Source organism: Oncorhynchus masou, chromosome 5 (genome assembly GCF_036934945.1).
Source record: "Oncorhynchus masou masou isolate Uvic2021 chromosome 5, UVic_Omas_1.1, whole genome shotgun sequence".
Taxonomy (NCBI): Eukaryota; Metazoa; Chordata; class Actinopteri; order Salmoniformes; family Salmonidae; genus Oncorhynchus; species Oncorhynchus masou.
Window position 1 is genome coordinate 19,995,508 of NC_088216.1, and position 24,602 is coordinate 20,020,109.

Sequence of the window (24,602 nt, forward strand, 5' to 3'; positions counted from 1 at the left end):
TGTTTGAAATTACCCTTGACTGTCATGTGCATCACAGTCCTTTTTGCTGGTAGCAAGGACCTCTTTCTCAGATTGTGAAGACTGTATTATTGTGAGTATTTATGGGTCGTGTGCTTCTACGACCATATATTCTCATGAAGATGGGCCTATCCCACTGGCCACACACTGGCTGAATCAACGTTGGTTCAACTTCATTTCCTTGAAATGTCGTGGAGACAAATTGGAATGGACGTTGAATTGACATCTGTCCCAGTGGGACAGAATTCATTTACCTCAGGTTGTGTAGAGTGTGTACTGTACAAGTGTGTATCTGTGTGAAAGTAGAGAGTTCAACTCACATAGATGAGCCCGGAGAAGTACCTCTCCCGGATGTTGTGCAGCACCGACGCCTCGTTCAGGCAGGTGAGCTCGGCCATGTCCTCCACCTTACTGAACTTGGGAGGGTTCATCTTCTGGATATCATCCTTATTCACCGTCACCTTCTTCCCGTTGTCGGCCAGCTCTACCAGACACTCGTCCCCGTGCTCCTCCTTGACACTCGCCGCCTCGAAGCCATTCTTCTCCGAGGGGATCCACACCAGCTTCTTGGCTGACCAGTCGGCCTGGGCCATGGGACTGTTGATGAAGTCCTTGTCCAGGAAGAGGAACTTCTCATCCTCAGTCATCTGTTTTTTATTAGCCATCTTGGTGGTCGATGGAGGATCTTCTAAGACCTTCTGTCTTTGGGGGGTGGGGGGGGGGCAGCTGGAGATGGGGATAGAGATAGGGGGGCTGGTGGGAGAAAGAGAGAAGAAATATTCAAATGTTAAAAGACTGGATTGGTTTGGTTTATGTGTTTATGGTTTGGCTAGTCATCGACTCTGAGAGAAGGGGGTTATGGGTCTGGGTCGTGCACAGCAACCACAAGGTCAGGGGTCAGTGGTATAGCGCCATAAATTGCATGATTCTTTCTGTAAATACATTCTCACACAGAAAACTCTGTTTTCAGCCCAGCACTTCAAAAACATACTCAAGGGGTTATTAACTAAATGGTGTACGAGTCAGACACTACATATACACTCTCCTACCACTGCCAGCCATATGTCCACGGAGGGCATGGACACTCAAAGGGTTAACATTTCTTCATCCATCCAGAAACTCCCAGAATACAGTAATTCTCACAGACCCCCCCTCTCTTCGTGCTTAGCCTCCTACACGCTCAAACACGAGCCACAAGGGAGACTACAACCATTACAGTGCCTAGTTTAGGCATGAAGATAGACTCTGGGAAACAAGTTCTAAGTAACTGTACCATATACGATAAGGACTTACATCGATATTCTCATCTCGTGTACTGTAGGCACTATACACTTTTACAAGTGAGGGGTTTACCCATACCCTAATCAGAAAAAAATGCTTCAACAACAATAAAGTCCATTTTTCTTCATTCCCTCTCTCTCCTGTGCAGCACCGTCCACTACATCGCAGTCCCGTGCTGTGATGCCCATATATGGCCTGCTTCTCTGGAGCAGGCCTTACGATGGACCTAAACAGCCAGGCAAGTTCAACTCCCAAACAAAGCCCTTATAGGGAAGAGTATGTCTACAGCTGGTACACACAATTTGGAGTTTACGCCAAAATGATAACACAGACAGAGAGGGAGAGCTTGTTTGGGGGGGGGGTCATGGTTCATGCTTCACATGGTCCCGCTGCTGTGCTGTTCTCCTCTGTGGCTGTGTAGTGTCGTGTGGTGGTGGGAGGGAGGGATGCTAGCTAGCTAGCTGCTGGGCTCTGAGTCATACCTGTAGGAAGTGGAGCCACAGCAGGTGCACAGATCTATGGCAAACTCAGTGCTAGTATTTTATCATTCAGTGCTGTTATGAATGCATTACTGGAATCTTGGTAACAACTTGCTGTGATTAACACCCTAATAGAAACACCAACGGGTCAGTGGAGGCTGCTGAGGGGAGGACGGCTCAGCCTCCACTGTACTGGATCCAGTTCAATAGTACTACAGTGTCTAAAGGATTCTGACACACTATCTTTTAAATTACAATCAGACTATGCAGACATAAGACATAACTAATGATAAATGTTGACCTTTGTGCTGGTAAATCAATCTACTCTTGCTTGATAAGATTCAGACTATAATAAATTGCACTACATCATGGAGTCCCTGCACCCATCATTCCTATCCAGCCCAGTCACAGTTACAGACTGGCATGCTCTTTCTAAGACTAGAAATGGGAACTACGCAAACAAGTCACAAGTCCTCCTGGGAAAAATTGTCACTGCGTCCCCTGGGACCAGCCAGAGCCAAACTACCCACAAAAGCATAAATATCCACTTAGCCAGAGTGAAACACTATTTTTCAGGAAAAAGGACATTGTCCTCTACCCTGTTCCTTATTTGCAATGGTTGCAGAGCACAGAATAAACTGGGGCCGTACTAGTACACAACCCCATGCAGCTCTAACACAGTAGTCCAAGGTTGTGTATGAAGGGGAGACATTACAGCTGATCCAGTATGAACTATTTCCTTTACTGACTGAGGATAAGTGGACTTTTCCTGACACTCCCCTCCAGTACTGTCACTGTAGATGCAGCAAGACAAGTGTCATCTCTCTCTCGAACTTTTCTAGATCTCTCTCTCAAACTTTTCTAGATCTCTCTCTCAAACTTTTCTAGATCTCTCTCTCAAACTTTTCTAGATCTCTCTCTCAAACTTTAGATCTCTCTCTCAAACTTTTCTAGATCTCTCTCTCAAACTTTTCTAGATCTCTCTCTCAAACTTTTCTAGATCTCTCTCTCAAACTTTTCTAGATCTCTCTCTCAAACTTTTCTAGATCTCTCTCTCAAACTTTTCTAGATCTCTCTCTCAAACTTTTCTAGATCTCTCTCTCAAACTTTTCTAGATCTCTCTCTCAAACTTTTCTAGATCTCTCTCTCAAACTTTTCTAGATCTCTCTCTCAAACTTTTCTAGATCTCTCTCAAACTTTTCTAGATCTCTCTCTCAAACTTTTCTAGATCTCTCTCTCAAACTTTTCTAGATCTCTCTCTCAAACTTTTCTAGATCTCTCTCTCAAACTTTTCTAGATCTCTCTCTCAAACTTTTCTAGATCTCTCTCTCAAACTTTTCTAGATCTCTCTCTCAAACTTTAGATCTCTCTCAAACTTTAGATCTCTCTCTCAAACTTTAGATCTCTCTCTCAAACTTTAGATCTCTCTCTCTCATTTCAGCACTTTCCTTCCCTTCTTGTCGTGTCAACACATGGTCAGTGGTTCCTCACCCCCTTCTCTCCTCTCCCCCCCTCTGTCTCGCTCTTCATCTTGTTGTGTCAACGCGTGTTAACCTTTGTTCTCAGCCAGCATACACTGACAACAGCTGTCTGAGTAGGGGGCTGACAGGGTGCAGTTTGCTGATAGGAAGCAGTCCAGCCTGGGTAGAGACTATAAGACCATACTTGAAGAGCATGATAGGGAGGGAAAATGAGGAGGGGGGGATGAGGTGGAGGAGGAGAGGAGTCTCAGAGGATTCGGTTTGTCAATACTGTCAGGAAAATGAGGGGCAGGGGAAAACAGGGTAGAGAAGAGAGGAGCGGGAGGAGAGGAGAAAGGGGAGGGTACAGTAAAACTATGGTGAAATTCTCAGTAGCAAAGTTGGTCTTTCCAGGAAGCAAAGCCAGAAGATAAGGAATCACTTCATGTATCATCAGATAAGAATTCATTGATTGTCGTATCTAATCCTGGTATCTCGTACGAGGCAAAATGTCCAACTCATCACAGAATAGTATAGAGATTGAGTAGGAACCATTTTCATTAAATAGTGGAACCTCCTGTGGTCTTGCACGTACATCCACTGACCCGCTAAGTTCCAAATAAACCACTGTTTAAATTATTTGTGTATGAATGAACTGGTTGCCCAGGAGACTACTTGACCTTTCTATTTGTAGGGGCTGAATGGTGACCCCTGGGCCTGTGAAAGGCTTTACCCTCTCCCTCATCATTCCATCCCGTCCCTGATTCCTGGCTTCATTGCAAAAACTAATTTCCTAATAGTTACTGTACTGTTACTAAACACTGCATCATCAAGCCTTGACGACTCAAATGGATTGCACTCAGCTATGCCAGGATAAGAGCTAGGCCTAATAAAGTTAATTCTCCCAAACTATCACAGAATCTAACACATTCACTACTCTGGTATATCGGCTGGTATTCTGTGTCAACTAACACTAAGGCCCTGATTTTCCTCACCTGATGACTCAATCTCTGCTCTATGTTCACTACATACTTCAGTCGGAGACTGCCATCATTGAAGTCGTTTGTGGAGATGTCAAAGTGAGGTGTGTTGGACAAAACAAAGTCATCAGCAATAGGATCATTTCTAACCAATCAGAGTATCAAAGTCCATTTTTTTTAAAGTCTAAAAGCAGTCGGGTTTCTGAGACCAATCAGAACAGTTAGAATGTGTTTGCGTTCTAGAAATCGTCAGGTAAGTACTCAGATCCAGACTCATTGGGGAGAGGAAACGTAGCGTTTGGCCGGAGCAAGGAGTTTGGGGAGCCAGGCATCGGATTTGTTGCGCTCTGAGTCCTGATGCACTGCAATAGGCCCACATGTAAATACAGACACAGTTATCCTAGTGAGCGAAAACCGGGTGTAATGATACCGGATTCAAATAGATTTGTATGCTGAGGTATGTGATGAATAAACAACACTCCAATCCAGTACATGCAAATAAAATCGTAAAAGCCTGGTCCTGTAACATTGAAGAAGAATGAAGCCTATGAACTCACAGTTGCGTTAGGTCATTGAAACGCAATTATGGTTAATGTTGTAACTACCTGCCCAGAGATAGTAGGAGTACGATGCATTTCAGTCTTGGGTTCTACTGCTATTGTGTCTCACGTGTTGCTTACTCCAAACACCTCTCTTCTTATTAGGCAGTTTGGCCGTTCCCCACCTCTAAAAGCATCTGCCTTTATTTTCTCCTGATAGACCTTCTGACCATGTTGTTTTCACTTGTGCCTTAGAGCAGTGCTCTATTTCACCAAAAGACTTGGATGAAAGTTGGTTGAAAACATCATTTCGATGATGCTGCAGGCTCTCTGTGGTGGATCGACAAAGGCCGTCAAAATGAATCTCCAAAGTCAGAGACAAGATAGCTGAGAGGTAACAAAGTCCTCAGACTGAGATCGAAAACCACATGCTTGCTTTACTCAAACTCCCATGCAGCATAATCATATGATAACCACTTCTCCTGTCAGCAAACTACAAGGTTGTGTTTCAACATCAGGTCAACCTCAGTTACTATGATGACGACCCCAATGTCTTTCTGCTCAGTCACAGACATTTTGGAGAGGATACGACTCTCACAAGTGACAAGTCTACCAAGAGCCACCACACCACAAAGTTCGGCATCAAGACAGACAGCTTTAAAACTACCATATTAGGTGAACAGGAAACACCCTGGTTAGCGTTCAGCCCGTTTCTTCTTTCAGATATACAAAGTCAACTTCCTCTTACTTCCTATAACATGGCACTACTGGTGTAAATAATTCAGTCAAGCTGTTATTCCAAGCTGTTACAGTATAAATAACATGGCTGCTGTATAGATAGCATTACTGGTTAGTGTATAGAAAACATGATAAAGAAAGGCATTGTTAGACAATGTTGTGCAGCACTGATAAAGGGAAGAATTCGCTGATAAAGATGGCCAACATAAAAAAGGTCACAGACTCTTTAACCACATCATCATATGACTGCATCAGACAGATGTCAGCACAGCAGTTACATTGTATCGGCAACCACGGATAGTCATTTCTTCTGGGGTGTTTTGGCTTCGTTCTGCATTTACATCAGAGTCATGCGAAAACAGCTGTCAAAAGCATGCAATTGTAACAGAGATCAACAGTGATAATTGATAACCGATATCTATTTTCTGGTCATTTTGCTCAGTGATAAATGCTGTGTGTGAAACCTAAACACATGAAGGAATTACAATATAGGGTACATATGACAAACAAAAATGTTAGGTTCAAGAGCCACAATCCATGTCGCTAAGCGTGCATAATAAAGGTGCGCGCAAAACAACAAGTGCACTCTCACTCTCTCCAACTTGTATCAAAGTAAAACAATGGCCTTGCATAAAAATAAATGACTTACAAATTTGACGAATTCGAATCAGCAAGGGGGGATTTGGAAAGTTGTGGTTTGGAGCGTCCTGCGGTTGACAGGGTAGCCTACTCCAAAGACGAACAGTCCAAATTACCCTGGTAATTACCTCGCTTTACCATTTAAACCCGGAGGGTGGAGTCGCACGCGCAGACCCTCCCCTCTCTTAACTGACAGCAGAAAATCATCAAATTCTACTGCAGAGCGCGAAAGTACTGTCCAAGACCGTACTGTTTGAAGACTCTGTGGTACTGTAATGTCCACAGCGTGCTTGACGCTGAAAAGCAGAACGAATTGCAATTTGGCTGCGCGTATTTTAATTTGACGCGGACACACTTTATAGTTATCTTGTATGCATAGTACCCTTTAGTATCTCTTCATATTCATTTTCTTTCAGTGAGCATAATGGCAAACGTTATGGGGTGTGTGTACAGTATATATGTATAGCCTACATGTAAGTGCAATTAAATTAATGGTAATAATTGAATATTATACCTTCATAGAAACTGTTGAATATGCAGGTGATGAGTCATCCAAGGACTATATGACCCTCCTATGGACCTACTGTGAGAAGCTCAAGGATGCAACAACATCTATAGTAAACAGTGGTTATCAGTGTCATTTGTCTGTTTTTAAGGATGATGTTTAGAATTGACACTGTCACTGTCTCTTTCCAAATGGCACACTTCCAGCAACACCAAGAGCCCTCGACACACATCATATCACGCAGAACCTTTGGAAATTACATCAATTTAACTCAAACTTGGCTCCCTTTTTCACTATTTTGAACTCTAAATCATGGGAATCTCAGTATATCCCATGGATACATATACAGTTTGTGTCTCTACAGTCTGTCTGTTCACTTGATGGTACTTAGGCCTGTCAAAATAAATAATATAGGCAATTCATCTCCATTGGCAATTCATCTCCATGACACTTCTGATGATGTTTAAGGGCACTTCGTCCCAGAGGTTCTGTGGTCCAGGCCCATTGACATACAGTACTATTGTATATACAAAGGTCCAGTCCCACTCCCATCAAGGCAGCCCAGCTGTTACCAGAGAAGAAAATCAGTCTTGATGGACTTTAGAGGAGGGGGAAGAGAGAGAGAGATTCCCCTTGATACACACTACTGGAGGACGAGGGAGGACGAGGGGAGGATGGGGGAGGAAGGGGATGCGACCCATGTGTTTGTGTGTCCCCATATTGTTACACACATCACATTCCCCTCTTCTCCCTATTTCCTGCTCCTCTATCTCTAGTCCAATGGAACATCCTATATAAGGACACCTCCTGATTGGTTCAATAAATCACCTTGCTTTGTGATGCCATGACTGGGCCTCTCTCCGGTGCCAAACAGCACATCGCCATTGGTATGTGTGCAAAACGACGACGACAGTTCAAGGGACCAAGATGGAGGGGGATGACTAGGGGTTGGAAACCTGCTGGCTCGGTCTCTGGTCAACATCAAGATCAGGGGAGCTGGTGTGTAGTAAGGAAGGAGAAAGGAGAGAGGGAAAGAGAGAGAAATGCAGAGATGCAACGCACTGTGCCATATAAGGACTGTGGGGTCTGGATGGAATCTGGGCAGCTTAAAAGTCTAGTGCAGGTGGCCTGGGCCCCAGTGACTAAATATGGTCCAGCAGCAATGGTATTGTTCAAACAAGTAGGGGTGTTTCTATGGGGATAACTCTGCACTATTTACTTGTAGCATCTCCCTCTGATGACATCTCAGTGTTTTTTATCATAACATAAATCATTAGATAATATATCAGTCTTTGCTATGAGAGTTGTGGTGATCAGTATTGGTTATTATCAATATACATTCATATGATGTTAATGACATCACCTCAACAGATTAGCATTCAATTTGTGTGTTTAAAGGGATAGTTCACTTTTGTGAAATGTCATCTTATTCCTCGGGTGTTGATTCCATGAAGTTATATTTCATGGTGTACTCCCGCTGACTATTTTCAAAGCGCCAGTTCTCCAGCACACACCACAGTTAGGAGTTATTTAGTCTGTATAGACTTTCCGCTCCCTGAGCCCTGCTCATCCCTCCACCTCTCCTCTCACTGCCGCTTTGTTTGTTTCTCCGTTTATTCATTGCCCTTTAATGACAGTGTAACAGACTGTATCTCAGGCAGTAGACATTATGTATGACCCAAGAGAAGTGGGAGGTGCGGGGGGAGAGATGAAGGACGGAAGAGGTGGAAAAATCTGACGGGGTAAGTGCAGAAGTCAGGACGAGGCAGCAGTCCAGGCACGGCCTGTAGCCGAGAAAGAAGCCCTTCTGACAGGTCCGAGTCAAGACATACTCCCTTCCTCTGGTTCTCCAGGATGCCTGCCTCATTCAGCCTTAACTCATCTCTGACAGAAAGTGTCTGACTGGGGTGATGCGGAGGAGGTGGGGATGAGGGTGGGTGTCCACATTTCTGACTGGGAGAAGGTTACTTACAGTAGGAGAGGAAATGGACACCATTCCAGACAAGGGTTGTTGTTGTTGTTGATGATCACGCTGTTGATTACAAGGATGTAGAGAGAGATGAAGGGTTTTGCCATGCACAAGTACAGTACTTGGTGATTACATGGGCATGAACCATAAGTGTATATCAATCTCGCCGGCTTTGTCCCTCACCTCCAAAAACGGCATAAAAAGGTCATGATTTATTGACACGAGTATTAGTTCATAACCAAATTCTCCTTATACAGCGCAATCTATATGGGATCTGAAAACTATCCAAGACAAATACATATTTTCGGAGTTCTTTAAATCATTTACCATACATACACTTTATGTCCCCAGCGGCCCCCCTGACTACCATTTGCAGCCATAGATGGACAAACAGTTGACAAAGCCATATGTTTGTGGATACATTTGTCCCCATAGAAATGTAATTGCGTTCTAATTTAAGCTCAGAACAAACAACGCTGCTCTCTGGTGCAGTGATGCAGCACTGTACTCAATCGTATTTATACAGATGTTGCACACACTTCCAATGTACAATATAAATGGTGGAACAATGCTACCTATTTTCAGGCCATCGGCCCAGTGAATAACAACAGTCATAGTTCTATTTCCTCTGCATATATAGCTATGTATCTGTCCAAGAAAAGATTTGGGCTGCCTGAGCAGAGGTGCAACCTAGGCAAGGCTAGGGAGATCCGCAGATAGAGCTGTAGTTCTAAGAATTAGCTAAAGAGTTCTAGGAATAGTGCATGGCATCACTCCTAGGGATGCCAAAAGCAGGTTGCTTCTGTAAAGCATCTTTGCTGTCACCATTGATACTGTGTCTACAGGAGCAGCAAAAAATAACATCTCCATGAATTAACACTCAGTAAACAAACAGGTACAGGAACACCTGTTCATCTCATAGAATATGGATAGACATCATATTCATAACTAGTTTCTCTTTAGATGACTTGCCGATGCAATGGCAGGCTATTCAAGTCATGTCTTTGTTACAGTACAGTTCAGTACAACAACCTGTAACACTACAGTACAAGATATCCGACTGGGGAAACAGGAGGCAAGGTAAAGAAAGATGTCTGACTCTAGGTATAGACTTGAGTTTCCAGGGCTCAGAGCAATGTCATTCTCAGAGTGAGATAAGAATGTTGTGTTCCCTTTTATGGCAAAAGAGGAAATGAGGATGGGGGAGACGGGTGAGAGAGGGAAGAGAGGGAAGAGAGAGGCCCGGCCCACGGCAGCAGCAGGCAGATGTTTGTGTGACCTGCGCTGAGTCTAGGCAACACAGGGACGTCACTAGGGCTCTCCAGCTACAGTTCTGAGCTGCCCCACGGAACACAAGGAAGGGGGAGGGATGAGAGGAGAGTGTGGGGGTGAGATAGAGAACAAGGAGAGAGAAAAAGAGAGGGAGCAGGGACCGGGGAGAAGGAAGGAGGAGGACGTTTCTCACTTCATAATCAGTTTAGGTCAGGGATCATCAACTAGATTCAGCTGCTGGCCCATTTTGTCTTGATCGGATTGTCAGGGGGCCGGAACATAATTATACATAATAGACTGCAAATTGACCACAAGGCGCCCAAACATATATAATATTTGCTAAAACATAACCATTTCAAACATTAGTTACATTTGTACACGATCACATATACTGAGTATAAAAAAACATTAGGAACACCTGCTCTTTCCATGACACAGACTGACCAGGTGAATCCAGGTGAAAGCTATGATCCCTTATTGATGTCACTTAATAAATCCACTTTAAGCAGTGTAGATGAAGGGGCGGGGGACCGGTTAAAGAAGGATTTTTAAGCCTGGAGACAATTGAGACATGGATTGTGAATGGACAAGACAAAATATTTATGTGCCTTTGAACGGGGTATGGTAGTCGGTGCCAGGCGCACTGGTTTGTGTCAAGAACTGCAACACTGCTGTGTTTTTCACGCTCAACAGTTTCCGTGTTTTTAAAGAATGGTCCACCACCAAATGACATCCAGCCAACTTGACATAACTGTGGGAAGCATTGGAGTCAACATGGGCTAGCATCCCTGTGGAATGCTTTTGACACCTTGTAGAGTCCATGCCCCAATGAATTGAGAATGTTCTGAGGGCAAAAGGGGGCCTGCAATTCAATATTAGGAATGTGTTCTTAATGTTTGGTATACTCAGTGTATCTCTCTATTATGGGTGGGAATACTTTGGAACAGTTTTCCAAAATGAAAGTCACTTGGAGCTGATTTGCTGGTGTTTTTACAGTCTTGGGTGGCCAAATAGATTCACTGCCAGTTGAGGAATCCTGGCTTAGGTAAATATAGGGATTAGTAGAAATATTGTTTTTCGTTCAACTGATATGGATAGGTCTCAGAAATAATTTAGTTGAGAGGGAGAAGTGGACGTTTCCCATTTTATAAACGGAAGGATTAGTGAGTATTTCATAATATGAAGGAGATGGTAATTTGGGTTGAAAAAAAGTTCATCTCTGTGGTAATTCTATTAATAGACCTTCTGCTTGTGGAAATGTGAAAGCAGATAGGAGGTGCATAGTAAAGGGCTATGTCTCCTTGGCTTGTCAACAATATATCGATTTCAAGAGATTTAATACTAAAAGGGTGAATCCATGCAGATTCTGGGCTAAAGTGTCTCTGAATCTGCACCCACTACACTGTTATCAGTTGTTTGAAATCTCCATCAAAAGTTTCCTAACATCAGAGAGGTAGACTATGTAGATAAATCAACAGAAGTCCACAGGGGACATTGTTCCAAGACAACTTCAACCTTTTAGATTTTGGCAGCACTGGGAGAGCATTGCTCAAATCTTTCCTTATACAGCAACAGTACGGTGCTCTGACTGTAAACGTGGAAAAAAAGGGTTCCCAGAGGGTTCTTCGGCTGTTCCCATAGGAGAACCCTTTTTGGTTCCAGGTATAAACGTTTTAGGTTCAAGAGAGTACTTTTTTTTGGTCATCTGTATGGTCATCTGGCCTAGGAATTTATAGCAGCCATTTATCAAGTGAGAGAAATCAGCTCTAGACTAGTTAGATTACATGAGAGACGTGATAGCAGGCAGGCCTATGGGCTATGTCCCAAACGGAACCCTATTCAAATCAAATCAAATTTTATTTGTCACATACACATGGTTAGCAGATGTTAATGCGAGTGTAGCGAAATGCTTGTGCTTCCAGTTCCGACAATGCAGTAATAACCAACAAGTAATCTAACTAACAATTCCAAAACTACTGTCTTATACACAAGTGTAAGGGGATAAAGAATATGTACATAAAGATATATGAATGAGTGATGGTACAGAGCAGCAAAGGCAAGATACAGTAGATGGTATCGAGTACAGTATATACATATGAGATGAGTATGTAAACAAAGTGGCATAGTTAAAGTGGCTAGTGATACAAGTATTACATAAAGATGCAGTAGATGATATAGAGTACAGTATATACGTATACATATGAGATGAATAATGTAGGGTATGTAAACATTATATTAGGTAGCATTGTTTAAAGTGGCTAGTGATATATTTTACATCATTTTACATATTCCCTATATAGTGATAAAGAATCCCTATAGGCCCTGGTCAAAAGTAGTGCACTATAAAGGGAATAGGGTGCCATTTGGAACACGCAAGGTAGATGTGATAGCAGGCAGGCCTAAGTCTTTCTTTACATGTGAGCTACAGCATATTATGCTCTACAGTACAATGCCTATATGCTAAGACCATGAGATAACACTTGTATAAACATTCTATACTGACTTCATAAATGTTGGCTTTGTTTGTCATGACCACAATAGACATTCAAGACAGTTTATTGCCTCTGTGCACTTCCCCAGTGGAAGGTGTTTATCACAGAGTTTTATGAGAATGTGGGAGTGAAGATACACTGTAAAAATGCCTGAATACTCCAGGCAAAATTATTTTGTGCTACTACAGCCACTGTGTGATGAAACATAAAAAACATTTATAAAGTGAAAAACCCATTAACTACAAACAATAGACCTAATGCCAAAATATTAATTATTACCTATAGATCCACATCAACAAAATCAACATGTGTAGCCTATACCTAAAATCTAATAATTACGAATAAGCTAAAAATGCTTTATTAAAATAAAAATGTATTAAAACAACTGTTTATTTGAGATACATCTTCATGAGCAATTGGCACATCAAACGCTTACTACAGTATGTACAGCTATGCGGACATAGCAGTAGTGAAGAACTTACTACATTTACAGACTCTCAGGGAACAAACAATTGGCCAAATGAAATCAAATTCAGACCTGTTGATTTTAATCTGTTTTGGCAACATTAACACACACTACTAAGGCTTTCTTGACAACTGCAAAAAAAAAAAAAAAAAAATAAAAGTCGCTCAACACCCCCAGTCCCAGTGAAATCTGGAGTGACAGACAGGACACACCTGTGTTAAGACTCAGGACCAGGGAGTGTGTTAGGGTCTCTGGTCATATTAGCAGGTGCTGAGCCCCTGAGAAACAGCTTCCCTCCACTGTCTCCACTGCTGCTTAGGAAGTGGGATAGCAATCCGTACAGTAGAGGCCTAAAAACACAATATGTAAGTCTTTACTAGGCCTAATAGTAGTATTTACAGTTTTCAATCAGTATAGGATAAGTATTTCAGGTCTGGAATCAGTTTCCTGTGACCTTCTATGAATAATTTCTAGATAAACTTACACAGATCTGGAACTGGGGTCCTCCACCACTTTCAGCTCATTCGCCATGAACTGTCTGTCAAGTGGCACCTCAGGTTGACCTGATTCTGAAAAACATTGATTTGATAAGGTCATAAGATCCAACTTGTAATTGAATAACGGTGAACCTACCAATGGCACTTATATTCAGTTCTGAAATTGATTGTCATATGGTTGAATTGAATGCGTAATATTCACCTGCTGTCAACACAGACGCTGTGTATCGACACTTCGTGGATTCCAGGTACTCGCGGATGAGCTCGTTGATTAGAAGATTGTCGTGCGACTGCGCAGGACGCGGCTCGCTCTGATCGTCGAGCGCATTGAACACCTCAGCTTTCAGCTGACCCAACACACCTCGAGACTCTAGGCCCTCTCTCAGAGCTGGGAGAGAAGATAAGCTGTTGAAAATGGTATCTTAAAAACCTCTGCAACTTGTGGGGACATATTAATAACGTACAATTTAAGGTATGTTGCTCTGTACGACAGCCAGGCAAACTTTGATAGCTAGCGCTACCTACTGTCCTCTTCTTACACTGTGCGTTGCACTGTTGCAATTCGCTTCCGTTTAATAAATGTAATATATACTTTAAAGTGAAAGAAAGGACAATGCTTACCGCAGTTCAGTTCCGTTATGGTCACCATTGCAACAGGTATAAACAAATGCCGTTCGTGTCCCTCACCGAGTTCAGAGGATAAACTGTTAGCTTCACAAGTTAACTTTTGCTCCCACCTAGTGGTCTAACTGGGTTACTTGCATGACCAAATCGTTTCCCACTAGTTCCCACAGCGACAAAATCAAAGTGGTCTATGTTGTAAACATTTCTGAAAACAAAAATTAGATTTTTGTTTTTAATGTAAGGTCAGGTATAGGCATAATGTTAGCAGTGTTATTAAGGTTAGGCTTAAAATCACATTTTAAGTAGAGTTTATGACTTTGGCTGTGGTGACTAGTGCCTTTACTGTAAGCAAATTATACCTAATGTCTGCATCGCAGGAGGTTGGTGGCAACTTAATTGCGGAGGACGGGCCAGTGGTAAAGGCTGGAGTGGAGTTGGAATGATATCAAACACATTTCATTTGCTCTGTTCTGGCCATTGTTATAAGCTGTCCTCCCCTCAGCAGCCTTCTGTGGTCTGCACACCCTGTCAATGACAGGCTTTGGAAAATGTGATCCCATTTATATTACAGTCATTACATTACCCAACTGCCTGCAGTCATGCTTGACTCATACTTATATAAGGCATAGAGGCATAAAGGTTTCACAGACAAGACTCACAAAAAAAAATATTTTCAAAACAAATTTATTATTTCCAGCATGAATTATTGCACAGTAAAATGTTCAATCAAAAAATTAACAGATTGAATACAAAAAGTATAAATATAATACAATCTCTTAGAATTTGAAGGCAACTTCCATGTTCATTATTTCACAAATATTGTATAGTTTCTTCTTAGCATATTGTCTAAACCAGTAAGACAAACATATTAAGATCCTTTGACTTCTTTTGGAAAAGTCCATGTTATAGATATAAACAGGAAGGAATGTCTATTTACAGTCAGTCATAACTGGAACCAAAGGAATAACAACAATAACACTGACATTGAATGGTGTGTGATGAGAGTCTGTTACCTCACTCAATATGTCACCCATAGCTTTGAGAATTAGGTGGTCTGTGTACATGCGTGCACATGTGTCGCACCCATAGCTGTGAGAATTAGGGTGTGTGTGAAGGTGGAATGACTGACAGATGTAAAGTGGAGAGAAACTTTTTTCCCCTTTTGTCCATTGTTTTGAAAAGGCGTTCTCTTCATTCATGTTGGGTTTCCCGTCACCACTGTAACAGTTGAATGGCCAGGTATTTTAGTCCTACATACCCGACCATACAGATTCTATTGACCGTTTTATGTGTTTACTTAGACTGAAATAAACAAATACCGCAGAATAGTTGGACGCTAGGCTAGCTAAGCACCTTGGCTCGCTGCAGTGTTTTCTTCTATGACCAGACTCATAAAACACTGAAATGGCTGGGTAGGAATCAGACTGATGAGTGTGTTTGTGCGTCTGAAATGGCACCCTATTCCCTATATAGTACAAAGCCTAAAAAAGTACACTATATTCTGTGGAATAGGGTTAAATTTCAGATTGATGACTGTGAAAAGCTTTGTGTTTTCTGGGTTTTACAGGGTCAGCCCTTTAAGGCTAGTGATCAGTCAGAGAATATTGCTCCACTTTCTCTAGACTTATCCTGTGGTTGGATGGTATGAGAATAGATCTGAATTTATTATAAACTTTTTTCCTGTCTGATGAGATGATAACATGGGGTTCTGTTGGAGGAAGACCCAAATGTCAGTTACCATCACTGATATGAACAAAATAGTTGGATTTGGTTGCCTGAGATTTCAACTCAACATCAAATGTACCCAAGTGTCCTTTAAAAAGATGCTTCATTAAATGTAGCAGATCTACAAAAATAATTTGGTTTACATTCAGAGACGGAACCAAAGTCCTTTGGATTTTGCACTCAATCTGACTTTCATCTCCATAACTTTCATTGCCACAGCCTATATAAAATATTTAAAATGTTTGCCTAGCAACAACCCATCTGCGTCCAATAATAGCTTCATAAATTACAGTCTTTGAGATCAGGGCTTGATGTCTCTTTCCCCTTCCGAGCACCAGTTTAAGTGTGCGTAGGTTACATGTCTTTATCGTGACCAGAGAGCACACACTGTTCACTAAATCGTCATCAGCTTTGCTTCTGGGTCATCTTTGGTTTACATCGACTTCAGTTCCTGGTCGTTATAAAAGCATTGCTCTCAGGAAGAGTTTGAACTGCCTGGATCGTGGAGCTTGGAATGGCCGATTCTACATGTGTTAGTTTGGAAGAGCCAGGGCCATCAGAATTTTCCCCTGGCCAGAGCCACCTTGGAGCTGGGCAGCTTTTAGACTAGCCCAGCCTCTCGGCACATACGGTAGAACTGTCCCCTGTTTGAGATGAGGTTGGTTGGGGAGTCCATCTCCGAGATGTGGCCTTTGTCCATCACTATCACTCTGTGGAAGGAAGAGAGAGAAGAAGTGTCAAATTCTGTGACAGAACCATTGATTTTGAGATGTTGCGACATCATTTGACTGGGGCGTAGCCAGTAGGTGTAGGAAAGGAATTGATTTGCACATCCCAAACTTGAGACAACTGGCGCTGGGCAAAAAGTATAGCAGAGAGCCTTACCTGGTATAGTCCATGATGGTGTTGAGGCGGTGGGCGATGGTGAGCACGGTGCAGTCCTCAAACTGTTGTCTGATGGTGGACTGGATCAGGGTGTCTGTCTCCAGGTCCACAGCGGCTGTGGCCTCATCTAGAACCAGGATCTTGGTCTTACGGAGGAGAGCACGGGCCAGGCAGACCAGCTGGCGCTGACCCAGGCTAGAGAAGGAGACAAGTGAAGGTTGAATATTGACACTTAAACCTTTGAGCACCAAGGCACAGAATGTAGAGGTTGACAGGTGATAGAACCAGATATAGTAGACCAGATGAAGCAAAAATAATGCTCAATATAATTTGTAGTCCAGGAATAGGCTTAATCTGGATGCAGGACACCAGCCCTAGCCTATATGCTTTGTGTTTGGTCTTTGGTGTGTCTTTGTAGCTCAGTTAATATGTGTTACATATTGTTACGGGAGCGACATGAGGATATGAGAAGCAGGTACGGGGAGTGAAGGTTTATTAGCTGACGGATATTAAACGGAACAGGAACAGTGCCTGGACAGGAACACATAACAAACACAATGCAGACACAGGGAAAACAACCATGGAACAGACAGATATACAGGGGGTAATCAACAAAGTGATTACCTCGAGCACCAGGGGGGAAGAGCGGGAGCAGGTGTGACAGATATGCATGCCTAAAGTGTAGGCACGCATGACTAAGTTGCTTTGGATAAAAGCATCTGCTAAATGGCATATATTTATATATACTATTATGTTATTTGGTCAAATATATCAATTGTCCGTACCTGAGGTTCTCTCCTCCTTCCGAGCACTCATAATTCAGTTTGTCAGGCAGGTTGGACACAAAGTTCTTGAGGTGCGCAAGCTCTAGCGAACTCCATATTTCCTCGTCAGTATACGTGTCGAAGGGGTCAAGGTTCATACGCAGAGAGCCGGAGAACAATACAGGGTCCTGTTGGAGGAAGAAGCAAAAGTCAGTTACCATCACTGTAGTAAGACATTTTGGGGGATTATCAAATAAAATCAATCAATCAATAACTGTAGTACCTGTGGGATGATGGTAATGCGGGATCTGAGGTCGTGGAGTCCGATCTCTGCGATATTGACTCCATCGATGTAGATCGCTCCCTTGGCTGCCTCTAGGATTCTGAAGATCCCCAGGGCAAGGGAAGACTTTCCAGCTCCGGTTCTGCCCACAATGCCAACCTAAGAATGACAAATAAGACCCTTCGTTAGATAGGATCAAATAGTTTTCACTGGTCAGGTAACATGGCTGGGAAAATGCCCCTGGTCCTAAGTATGATAAAACTGTAAAAGGAGTATGTTGCCTCAGACAAAACTGAATATCATAAACAAAGCATTATGGGTACTGTAGAAGGCTACCTCATTCTAGATTGTACTGACCTTTTCTCTCTCCTGGATTTTCAGGGTGATGCCTTTCAGTGCCCAGTCCAGGCCCTTGCGGTACTGCAGTCCATAGTCTTGGAACTCTATAGTGCCAGTCTGAGGCCAGGCCAGAGGCAGGGAACTGCCCTCCACGGTCCACACAGCCTGGTGAGTATAGAGAACAGTTAAGATTAAATGGATCTGTGTCTCTATATCTATGTTCTTTGTCCCTCTATGTCTATAGATCTAAACAGGTTAGTTGCACAGCACTTCAGTTACTGTAAACCTTGCTAGATAATGGTTAGTTAGGCAAGACTTCAGATACTGTAAACCTGGCTAAACATTGGTTAGTTTGGCAACACTTCAGTTACTCTAAACCTAAAAAAGAGAATGAATAACATTCATGAAACAGTAACTGCCGACATAACTTACAATGTTAATGTCATGACTCATGTCATGCATATTACTTGTATAACAGCTCATTCCATTGGGGGTACTAGCTAACAGATAAGGTATGCAGATGCTTACCTCTTTTGCAGTGTCAGCATACTCCTTCACCCTCTCAACAGACACAATGTTGTTCTCTACGTCTGTCCATGATCTCACAATCCAGCTCAGAATGCCAGTCACCTGCACAACACAATTGCGAGATTCAAATTAAAACAGAGCTCTCTCATTTGAGGTAATATGCAGTTAGGATTGTGCAGCACGTATGTAGGCTATTCTTCTGCTTTTTTCAGTTTGGTAAACCACACACTTTCTGATGCAATAAAAGGGATTGCCTGTAATGGGTTTTGTGTGATTGTAGCCGGATACAAAATATTAAAAGGACTCTTCTTCTTTGTTGCAAAATGAGTTGTCTACCTATAATGACTCTGGTATAGGGTGTAATATCTTACCTGGAGGGAGTGTGACACAGCCAAACCAACAATGCCAGGGCTCAGGGTGTCTTTCCCCATCACTGAGAGAATAGCTGCGGCTAAGACCACACCGTTACCGACAAACTCAAGATTAACTGCCAACCACCTGCGGTTATCAAGAGAAGAAAGCCCGATTAGTTGTGGAGAAAATGTTGACCTCCACCATTCATCATGGAGGTGTTTTGATTGTGTCAAATCGCCAGTTGGCAACCCATCCATTACGGGATTAATTGACACATAAACAAACATTACAATGATTCACAGTGATAATTCCCAGTGATAATTCTTCAGGTGTTCTGCGCAGTACGCACCGCATAAAGAATGAAAAATAAATCAATACATAATAGAGAAGGTTATCCAAGCAATAATAATAACCCGAGAGTAGTGAAGAAAGAAATGCAGATAAAGAAATACAGAAACATTTCACAGAAGGCATTTAAAACTGGTCTGTCACAAAGAGAAGAGAGAAGTGTGAGAGATATAGGCCTACAACACAATCAATATGCATACGTGCACTTTGCTATAGGCCTATGTCTGGAGCTAAATATTTGTATAATTTAATTATAGGTCGCCCTTTTTCTTTTATTCCAGGCTTTATTTTTAAAAAATCTCAAAACGGAACAATGTACACCAGTCACCACATCAACTGGATATATTATTTTGCCAGAGAATGTACTGCATGGTGAATTTGTTGTTTCTATCAAACCTAACCTGGTGGCCACAAAGCGGGGGAAGTAGGAGGTCTGGTTGAAGTCGACCCTCTTGTTAGCCTGCACAATGAAGCGGTGCTGTTCTCCGAAGGCCCGTATGACACTGGCTCCCTGCACCGTCTCGTTGAAGTGGGTGTAGATGGGCGAGCGGCTCACTGACTCCAGCCTCCGCAGCTGGCAGGATGTGGCCACGTAGAAACTCTGTAATGCACAACGGAAAAATAAAACATTACGTTTTAATGAACCAAAAGTACCAAGAGGTGATGTATGTGTGTGGAAGTGGGTTTTCCACTCCAACATTTCTAGTAGATTTACAGTATGTAGCCTGCCATTACTTAGCACTACTATGTTAGCAGGTGGAATAAATCACCATGCAAAACCAACAATTTGCAAAATCCGCTATTTTGGTTTTCAAGAGTCTAAAACTATTATTCTCCCACAAAACGGTGTCTCAGTTGGTTAGAAACATACCTGAACGAAGGCGTAGAGAATGGCGAGGGGCAGGATGACGACCGCCGCAAAAGGTGTTGCCAGCATGACGATGATACAGACTTCCATCAGCTTGAAGAGGTAGCCCAGCATCATCTTGAGGCCGTCGGGGATCATGCAGTCGATAGCGTCGATCTCCTTGGCAAAACGGTTTAGGAGGTTCCCACTGGGGGTGGTCTCAAAGAAAGACATGGGGGAGTGGAGAACGTTCTTCAGGAGGTCCATGTGGAGGTGCCGGGACGCGATGATACCTCCGACCGAAATGGCCACCGTAGTGCCGAAAATAGCGATTCCTGAAATATAAAATAAACTGCTGTTAGGATCCCTGCTGTTTGGCAACTGATATATATCAGATACTGAAACTCTCAATCTCTCAGAAGGACTCTTGGAGTACTAGTACAATGGAGGGTTATAACAGGTCCAAATAAACTAACATTAGTGGGATTAAAGATGGAATCCACATTCGGGTACACAGCGCCACTGTCCTCCCCAGCACCTTTGTTGTTATTGTTTGTGTTTTGTGAGCGAAACGGAGTTGAGGTGTGTCAAGCAGCATGGTAAAACAAAATGCAGTACATATTCTGCTGTTCAGTTGTGCATGCAATAGTGTCTGAAGGGAAAAAAACAGTGTTCAGTCTTCGGAGTAACTGATTTGTTGTTGTAAAAGCCCCAAACGTACCTGGCTGTTTCACCATTAAGGAGTCTAACTAAACTGTAGTATTTTCTGTTTCACCATTAAAGATTCCAGCTAAACTAGTCTATGCTGTTACTGTTCATCCAAGTCAAAAGGAACTACTTTTATCTTTCATGTCTTTTCTCAGTAAAATGCATTCACCACTGACCTTGTGCGAAGCCCAGAGCCCCGTAGACGGCCAGCTTCATGTCCGTGTCGACCTGGGTGCCGTTGACGATGGGTTCGTCGGCCCACAGGCTCAGCCAGTAGTTGTAGGTCAGCGAGGCCCCCTGTTGGAAGGCGTACAGGAAGACGATGGGGATGATGAAGGCCATGCCGATGGTCTTGAAGTACTCCATGTACATCTCCAGCCTCACCTGTGGTAAAAAAGACTGGCAATCAGTTGCTAGAAATTGACAAACACCTGTTAATATGTGAAAGGTGAGAAAGAAGCTCCGTTTGTTTGAAAGAAACAATGTACTGGAGCGCTCAAATAGGTACAACCTGTATGGCTATGGAGTCTTTATAATTTAGTTTGAACCATTTTTAACCATAAGAGGTGCAGTCAAAAATCTTCTAGACTCACTCTCCCAGTGCGTGCCTTGTCAACCTCCATCAGCTTTCCCAAGTCCTCAGGAACCTGCTCCTCGTCTATCTCAGACATGGGCTCCATACCCTGCAGGTTAGTACTGTTGGTGTCTCCCCTAAAGAACATAGAGGGGTTTCAGTTAGGTTTTTATTTTTAAAATGCTTGGCATGCTCAATGTCACTTTCTCCAATAGATGTTTATTATACCACTGAATCAATTAGAACCATAATGTTATCAGGAAAAAATTATGTCATGTGCGCTGAAAATTCACTTACCCAATGAGCTGCTCTTGGGATAGATCTCTTGAGAATGGCATGAAATCTGTAACACTCAGCCGTGAGCTGGCCCTCCTGGCACCTGCAGCAATGGTACAACATTTTAATTTACATGGTGAATAGCTTGTTGGTGAGAAGCAAATGTTTGTTCATCAATGGCGATAATGACTTCTCCCAAATTTCATTACAATGAGGTCCTACCTCTCTGTGCGGCAGTCTCTGTGACACTCTCTTTACGGTCGTTGCTTGCGAAGGTATGGATGAAGTCTGCAAAGGCCCCATGGCGGCTCAGCAACTCCTGGTAGGAGCCACTCTCTGTTATCTCTCCGTCCACCAGCACCAGGATGAGGTCCGCCTGGGGCAGGAAGCTCATCCCATGGGTTACTAAGACACGGGTCTGGTAGAACAAACCACAGGAGCAGGATTAATCAAAACAGACAATCAACAGAACTTGCCTAATACAAATGGTGGATTTGATTTGAAGAATCTGCAAAATCATGCTTTTCCATCTCAAAACCACACAGCAACAGTCGATTACTTCTAAGCTTCTAATATTGATTTCTACAAGTGTCACTCTGACTGTTAATAGAGATCATATTTTGGTCGTAGTTTTACCTTATTTCTTAGCACTCCCTTGGGTCCGATGACTTTGTCGAAGATGTGTTGCCCCACATGAGCATCCACAGCAGACAGGGGGTCATCCAGCAGATAGACGTCAGCCTTCCTGTACACAGCCCTTGCCAGGCTCACCCTCTGCTTCTGACCACCCGAGAGGTTCAGACCCTGTCAGGGAGAACAATCAAGAAGAAGACATGACTCAAGATTCCAGAACATTCTAGAAGACCATTTGATTGACCATCTAGTGAAAGGAGGTGTAATTCTAGAAGATTATTTTCACACCTTCTCCCCAATCTCTGTGGAGTCTCCAGCAGGCAGGATCTCCAGGTCAGGCAGCAGAGCACAGGCATCCAACACCCGCTGGTACCAGGTCTTCTGCTTCTCACGACCAAACGTAACATTGTCCTGGACCGTGGCATTCTGTATCCAGGCCTGCTGCGGTACATAAGCCACTGAGCCCTGTGGAACATTAAATAGAGGAACATTAGCATTGAAGAAGAAGAACATTGAATGTAAACCAGACCCTCATAGACAGATTGTAACACTGAAACTGAAAACCTTAGATTCAATATATTCAACTTCTGTTGCTTCCTATTTTAAGAGAACTTGTTTACCTTAATTGAGACACTGCCGCTCCTCTTCTCTGTCTCTCCTAGCATGGCAGACAGCAGGGAGGACTTCCCGCTACCCACATGGCCCACCACCGCCACCAGTGAACCCTGGGGTACACGCACATTAATCCTGTAAACAGAGGAGTGGAGTTGAGTCTCTTAACTTAAACTTCAGGACGTGTGAAAATGGGAATACTGTTATGATTTACCTTTTAAGGCATGGAGGACCTTCTTTAGTCCAACTGAACGTTCCATTGTCTATCAACACACCTTCCCCATCTGAGAAGAAAATAGAAAGAAAAGAGGAGAGAGGAACCATTGAAAAAATACACTAATATTTCCTCTCTGCATAACAGTTTATGCACCCGTTTGTTTATGCACCCAACAACTACCCAACGTTAAAAATATAATGTCCTTTTAAGTGACATGTCAAATTGCAGAGTCTGCATAATTACAAGAGATCTAAAATTACAGTGTGTTCTTTTTACGAGCTGTCTTAAGGAAGTGTTGACGGATTACAGGCGAAGAAAACTGCTTTTATTTATCCGGAATCATACGTCTGACTGTCTAGAAGTAATTTACGTTCAACCACTGGATGGCAACATCCTATCATTACTCAGTCTCCCCAGTCGACCTCGATCACAGGAAGTGACAACATAACATTACCATTACGGGTTCTGGATAGAATGCCATGGATGTAAACAACACGTCTTCGGAGGCTTGTTTTTATTGGTTACGACAGGCAGAGGCAGACCACAGTTCCCACTGGGTAAAAGTTGCTATGAGTGTTTTTGTTGATTAATTGCTATAGGCTGATACAAAGCCCTTTGCTCCACTTGGAGCTAAAAGTTATAGGTCAAGTATGTCAACATACATGGCACCAGTAGGTGTTCTTACCGGTACTCAAAGGGGCCTTGGCTACATTGTCGTCTTTCAGCTCCTCAGAACACAGGTATTTCCCTAAGCGCTTCAGCGAGACAATGGCCTAAAATTCAAAGAGCATTTTTTTTTTTTTGAACAGAAGCACAAAACATTATATATTGGTTTGGTCTGTTGAATACTGGACATTGTATTTCACCTGCATGGTAGTGCTCATGGCAAAGGGTAGCTGGCTCAGTGGGGTCTTCAGAATGTTGATGAGAGCCATGGAGACGAAGACCTTCTGGGCATCTAGGACGTTCTTGTCATCAATCAGCACATAGACACCAAACATGGCAAAGGCAATCTGGGGGGAAAAAAACAAATTAGCATGATTGGGACATGGTGACCTGAAGCTGTAACTGTAACCATCACACACAGAATTCAGCGATGATACATTTCTACTGTGAGGCTTGAAGCTATGGATAGAAAAGAGTAGACCTGTATAGCCGAGCGAACACTGCAACACGGGTATTATTTACCATGCATTTTCCAGTCAATTGTATGTGTTCAGGCTTGTTAGGATGTTCAACAGAGGGTTACATTCATACAAATGTTGAATTTAACTTTTTTCCCCTTCTATTTACTTACTTAATTAAATGTTTTGAGAGTTGTGTGTGTATATATGTGTGTGTGTGTGTATATATATACATGTATGTTTTAAGTCATCCCAAGTGGATGGGGTTGAGGGGGGGACATATACCTATACTTCCTTTTTATATATTGTTTTACTATCCTTAATATATGCATTTTGCATAAGATACCTTAGATAACTTTGGTGCTTCCAACAGGAGGAAGGCCAGCTAGGGGTCCAAGGTTGTCTTCTGGGTATTTTGTTGTTTTA

At 42.8% G+C, this 24,602-nt stretch overlaps 3 protein-coding genes across 5 annotated transcripts in view; all 3 read right to left on the bottom strand.

The window, feature by feature from the left end:
* The window catches only part of LOC135536425 (myosin-11-like), a 43,277-nt gene extending 37,034 nt beyond the window's left edge, over positions 1 to 6,243 (bottom strand). For all 3 annotated transcript variants that reach the window (XM_064962771.1, XM_064962765.1, XM_064962779.1), the window contains exons 1-2: positions 6,145 to 6,243; positions 339 to 771 (exon numbers count right to left, since the gene is read on the bottom strand). In XM_064962771.1, coding sequence (XP_064818843.1) covers positions 339 to 683 — 345 coding nt within the window. In that variant the 5' untranslated portion in view covers positions 684 to 771; positions 6,145 to 6,243. The remainder of the gene's footprint in view (positions 1 to 338; positions 772 to 6,144) is intronic.
* Positions 6,244 to 12,102: 5,859 nt separating this feature from the next.
* On the bottom strand, positions 12,103 to 14,016 carry LOC135526351 (centrosomal protein 20-like). The gene is made up of 4 exons (XM_064954667.1): positions 13,957 to 14,016; positions 13,538 to 13,723; positions 13,323 to 13,407; positions 12,103 to 13,188 (listed from the first exon to the last, which is right to left on the bottom strand). Exons 1-4 carry the CDS (start codon positions 13,982 to 13,984, stop codon positions 13,056 to 13,058), a joined length of 432 nt encoding a protein of 143 aa, XP_064810739.1. The 5' UTR covers positions 13,985 to 14,016; the 3' UTR covers positions 12,103 to 13,055.
* A 611-nt stretch (positions 14,017 to 14,627) lies between these two features.
* Positions 14,628 to 24,602, bottom strand: part of LOC135536527 (multidrug resistance-associated protein 1-like) — a 38,716-nt gene continuing 28,741 nt past the window's right edge. The window contains exons 14-32 of the mRNA XM_064962838.1: positions 23,919 to 24,065; positions 23,738 to 23,825; positions 23,050 to 23,119; positions 22,844 to 22,970; positions 22,512 to 22,688; positions 22,227 to 22,394; positions 21,813 to 22,008; positions 21,612 to 21,693; positions 21,334 to 21,451; positions 20,917 to 21,124; positions 20,057 to 20,367; positions 19,587 to 19,786; positions 18,855 to 18,981; positions 18,484 to 18,585; positions 17,974 to 18,120; positions 17,617 to 17,775; positions 17,355 to 17,521; positions 16,570 to 16,764; positions 14,628 to 16,394 (exon numbers count right to left, since the gene is read on the bottom strand). Coding sequence (XP_064818910.1) covers positions 16,286 to 16,394; positions 16,570 to 16,764; positions 17,355 to 17,521; positions 17,617 to 17,775; positions 17,974 to 18,120; positions 18,484 to 18,585; positions 18,855 to 18,981; positions 19,587 to 19,786; positions 20,057 to 20,367; positions 20,917 to 21,124; positions 21,334 to 21,451; positions 21,612 to 21,693; positions 21,813 to 22,008; positions 22,227 to 22,394; positions 22,512 to 22,688; positions 22,844 to 22,970; positions 23,050 to 23,119; positions 23,738 to 23,825; positions 23,919 to 24,065 — 2,898 coding nt within the window. The 3' untranslated portion in view covers positions 14,628 to 16,285. The remainder of the gene's footprint in view (positions 16,395 to 16,569; positions 16,765 to 17,354; positions 17,522 to 17,616; positions 17,776 to 17,973; positions 18,121 to 18,483; positions 18,586 to 18,854; positions 18,982 to 19,586; positions 19,787 to 20,056; positions 20,368 to 20,916; positions 21,125 to 21,333; positions 21,452 to 21,611; positions 21,694 to 21,812; positions 22,009 to 22,226; positions 22,395 to 22,511; positions 22,689 to 22,843; positions 22,971 to 23,049; positions 23,120 to 23,737; positions 23,826 to 23,918; positions 24,066 to 24,602) is intronic.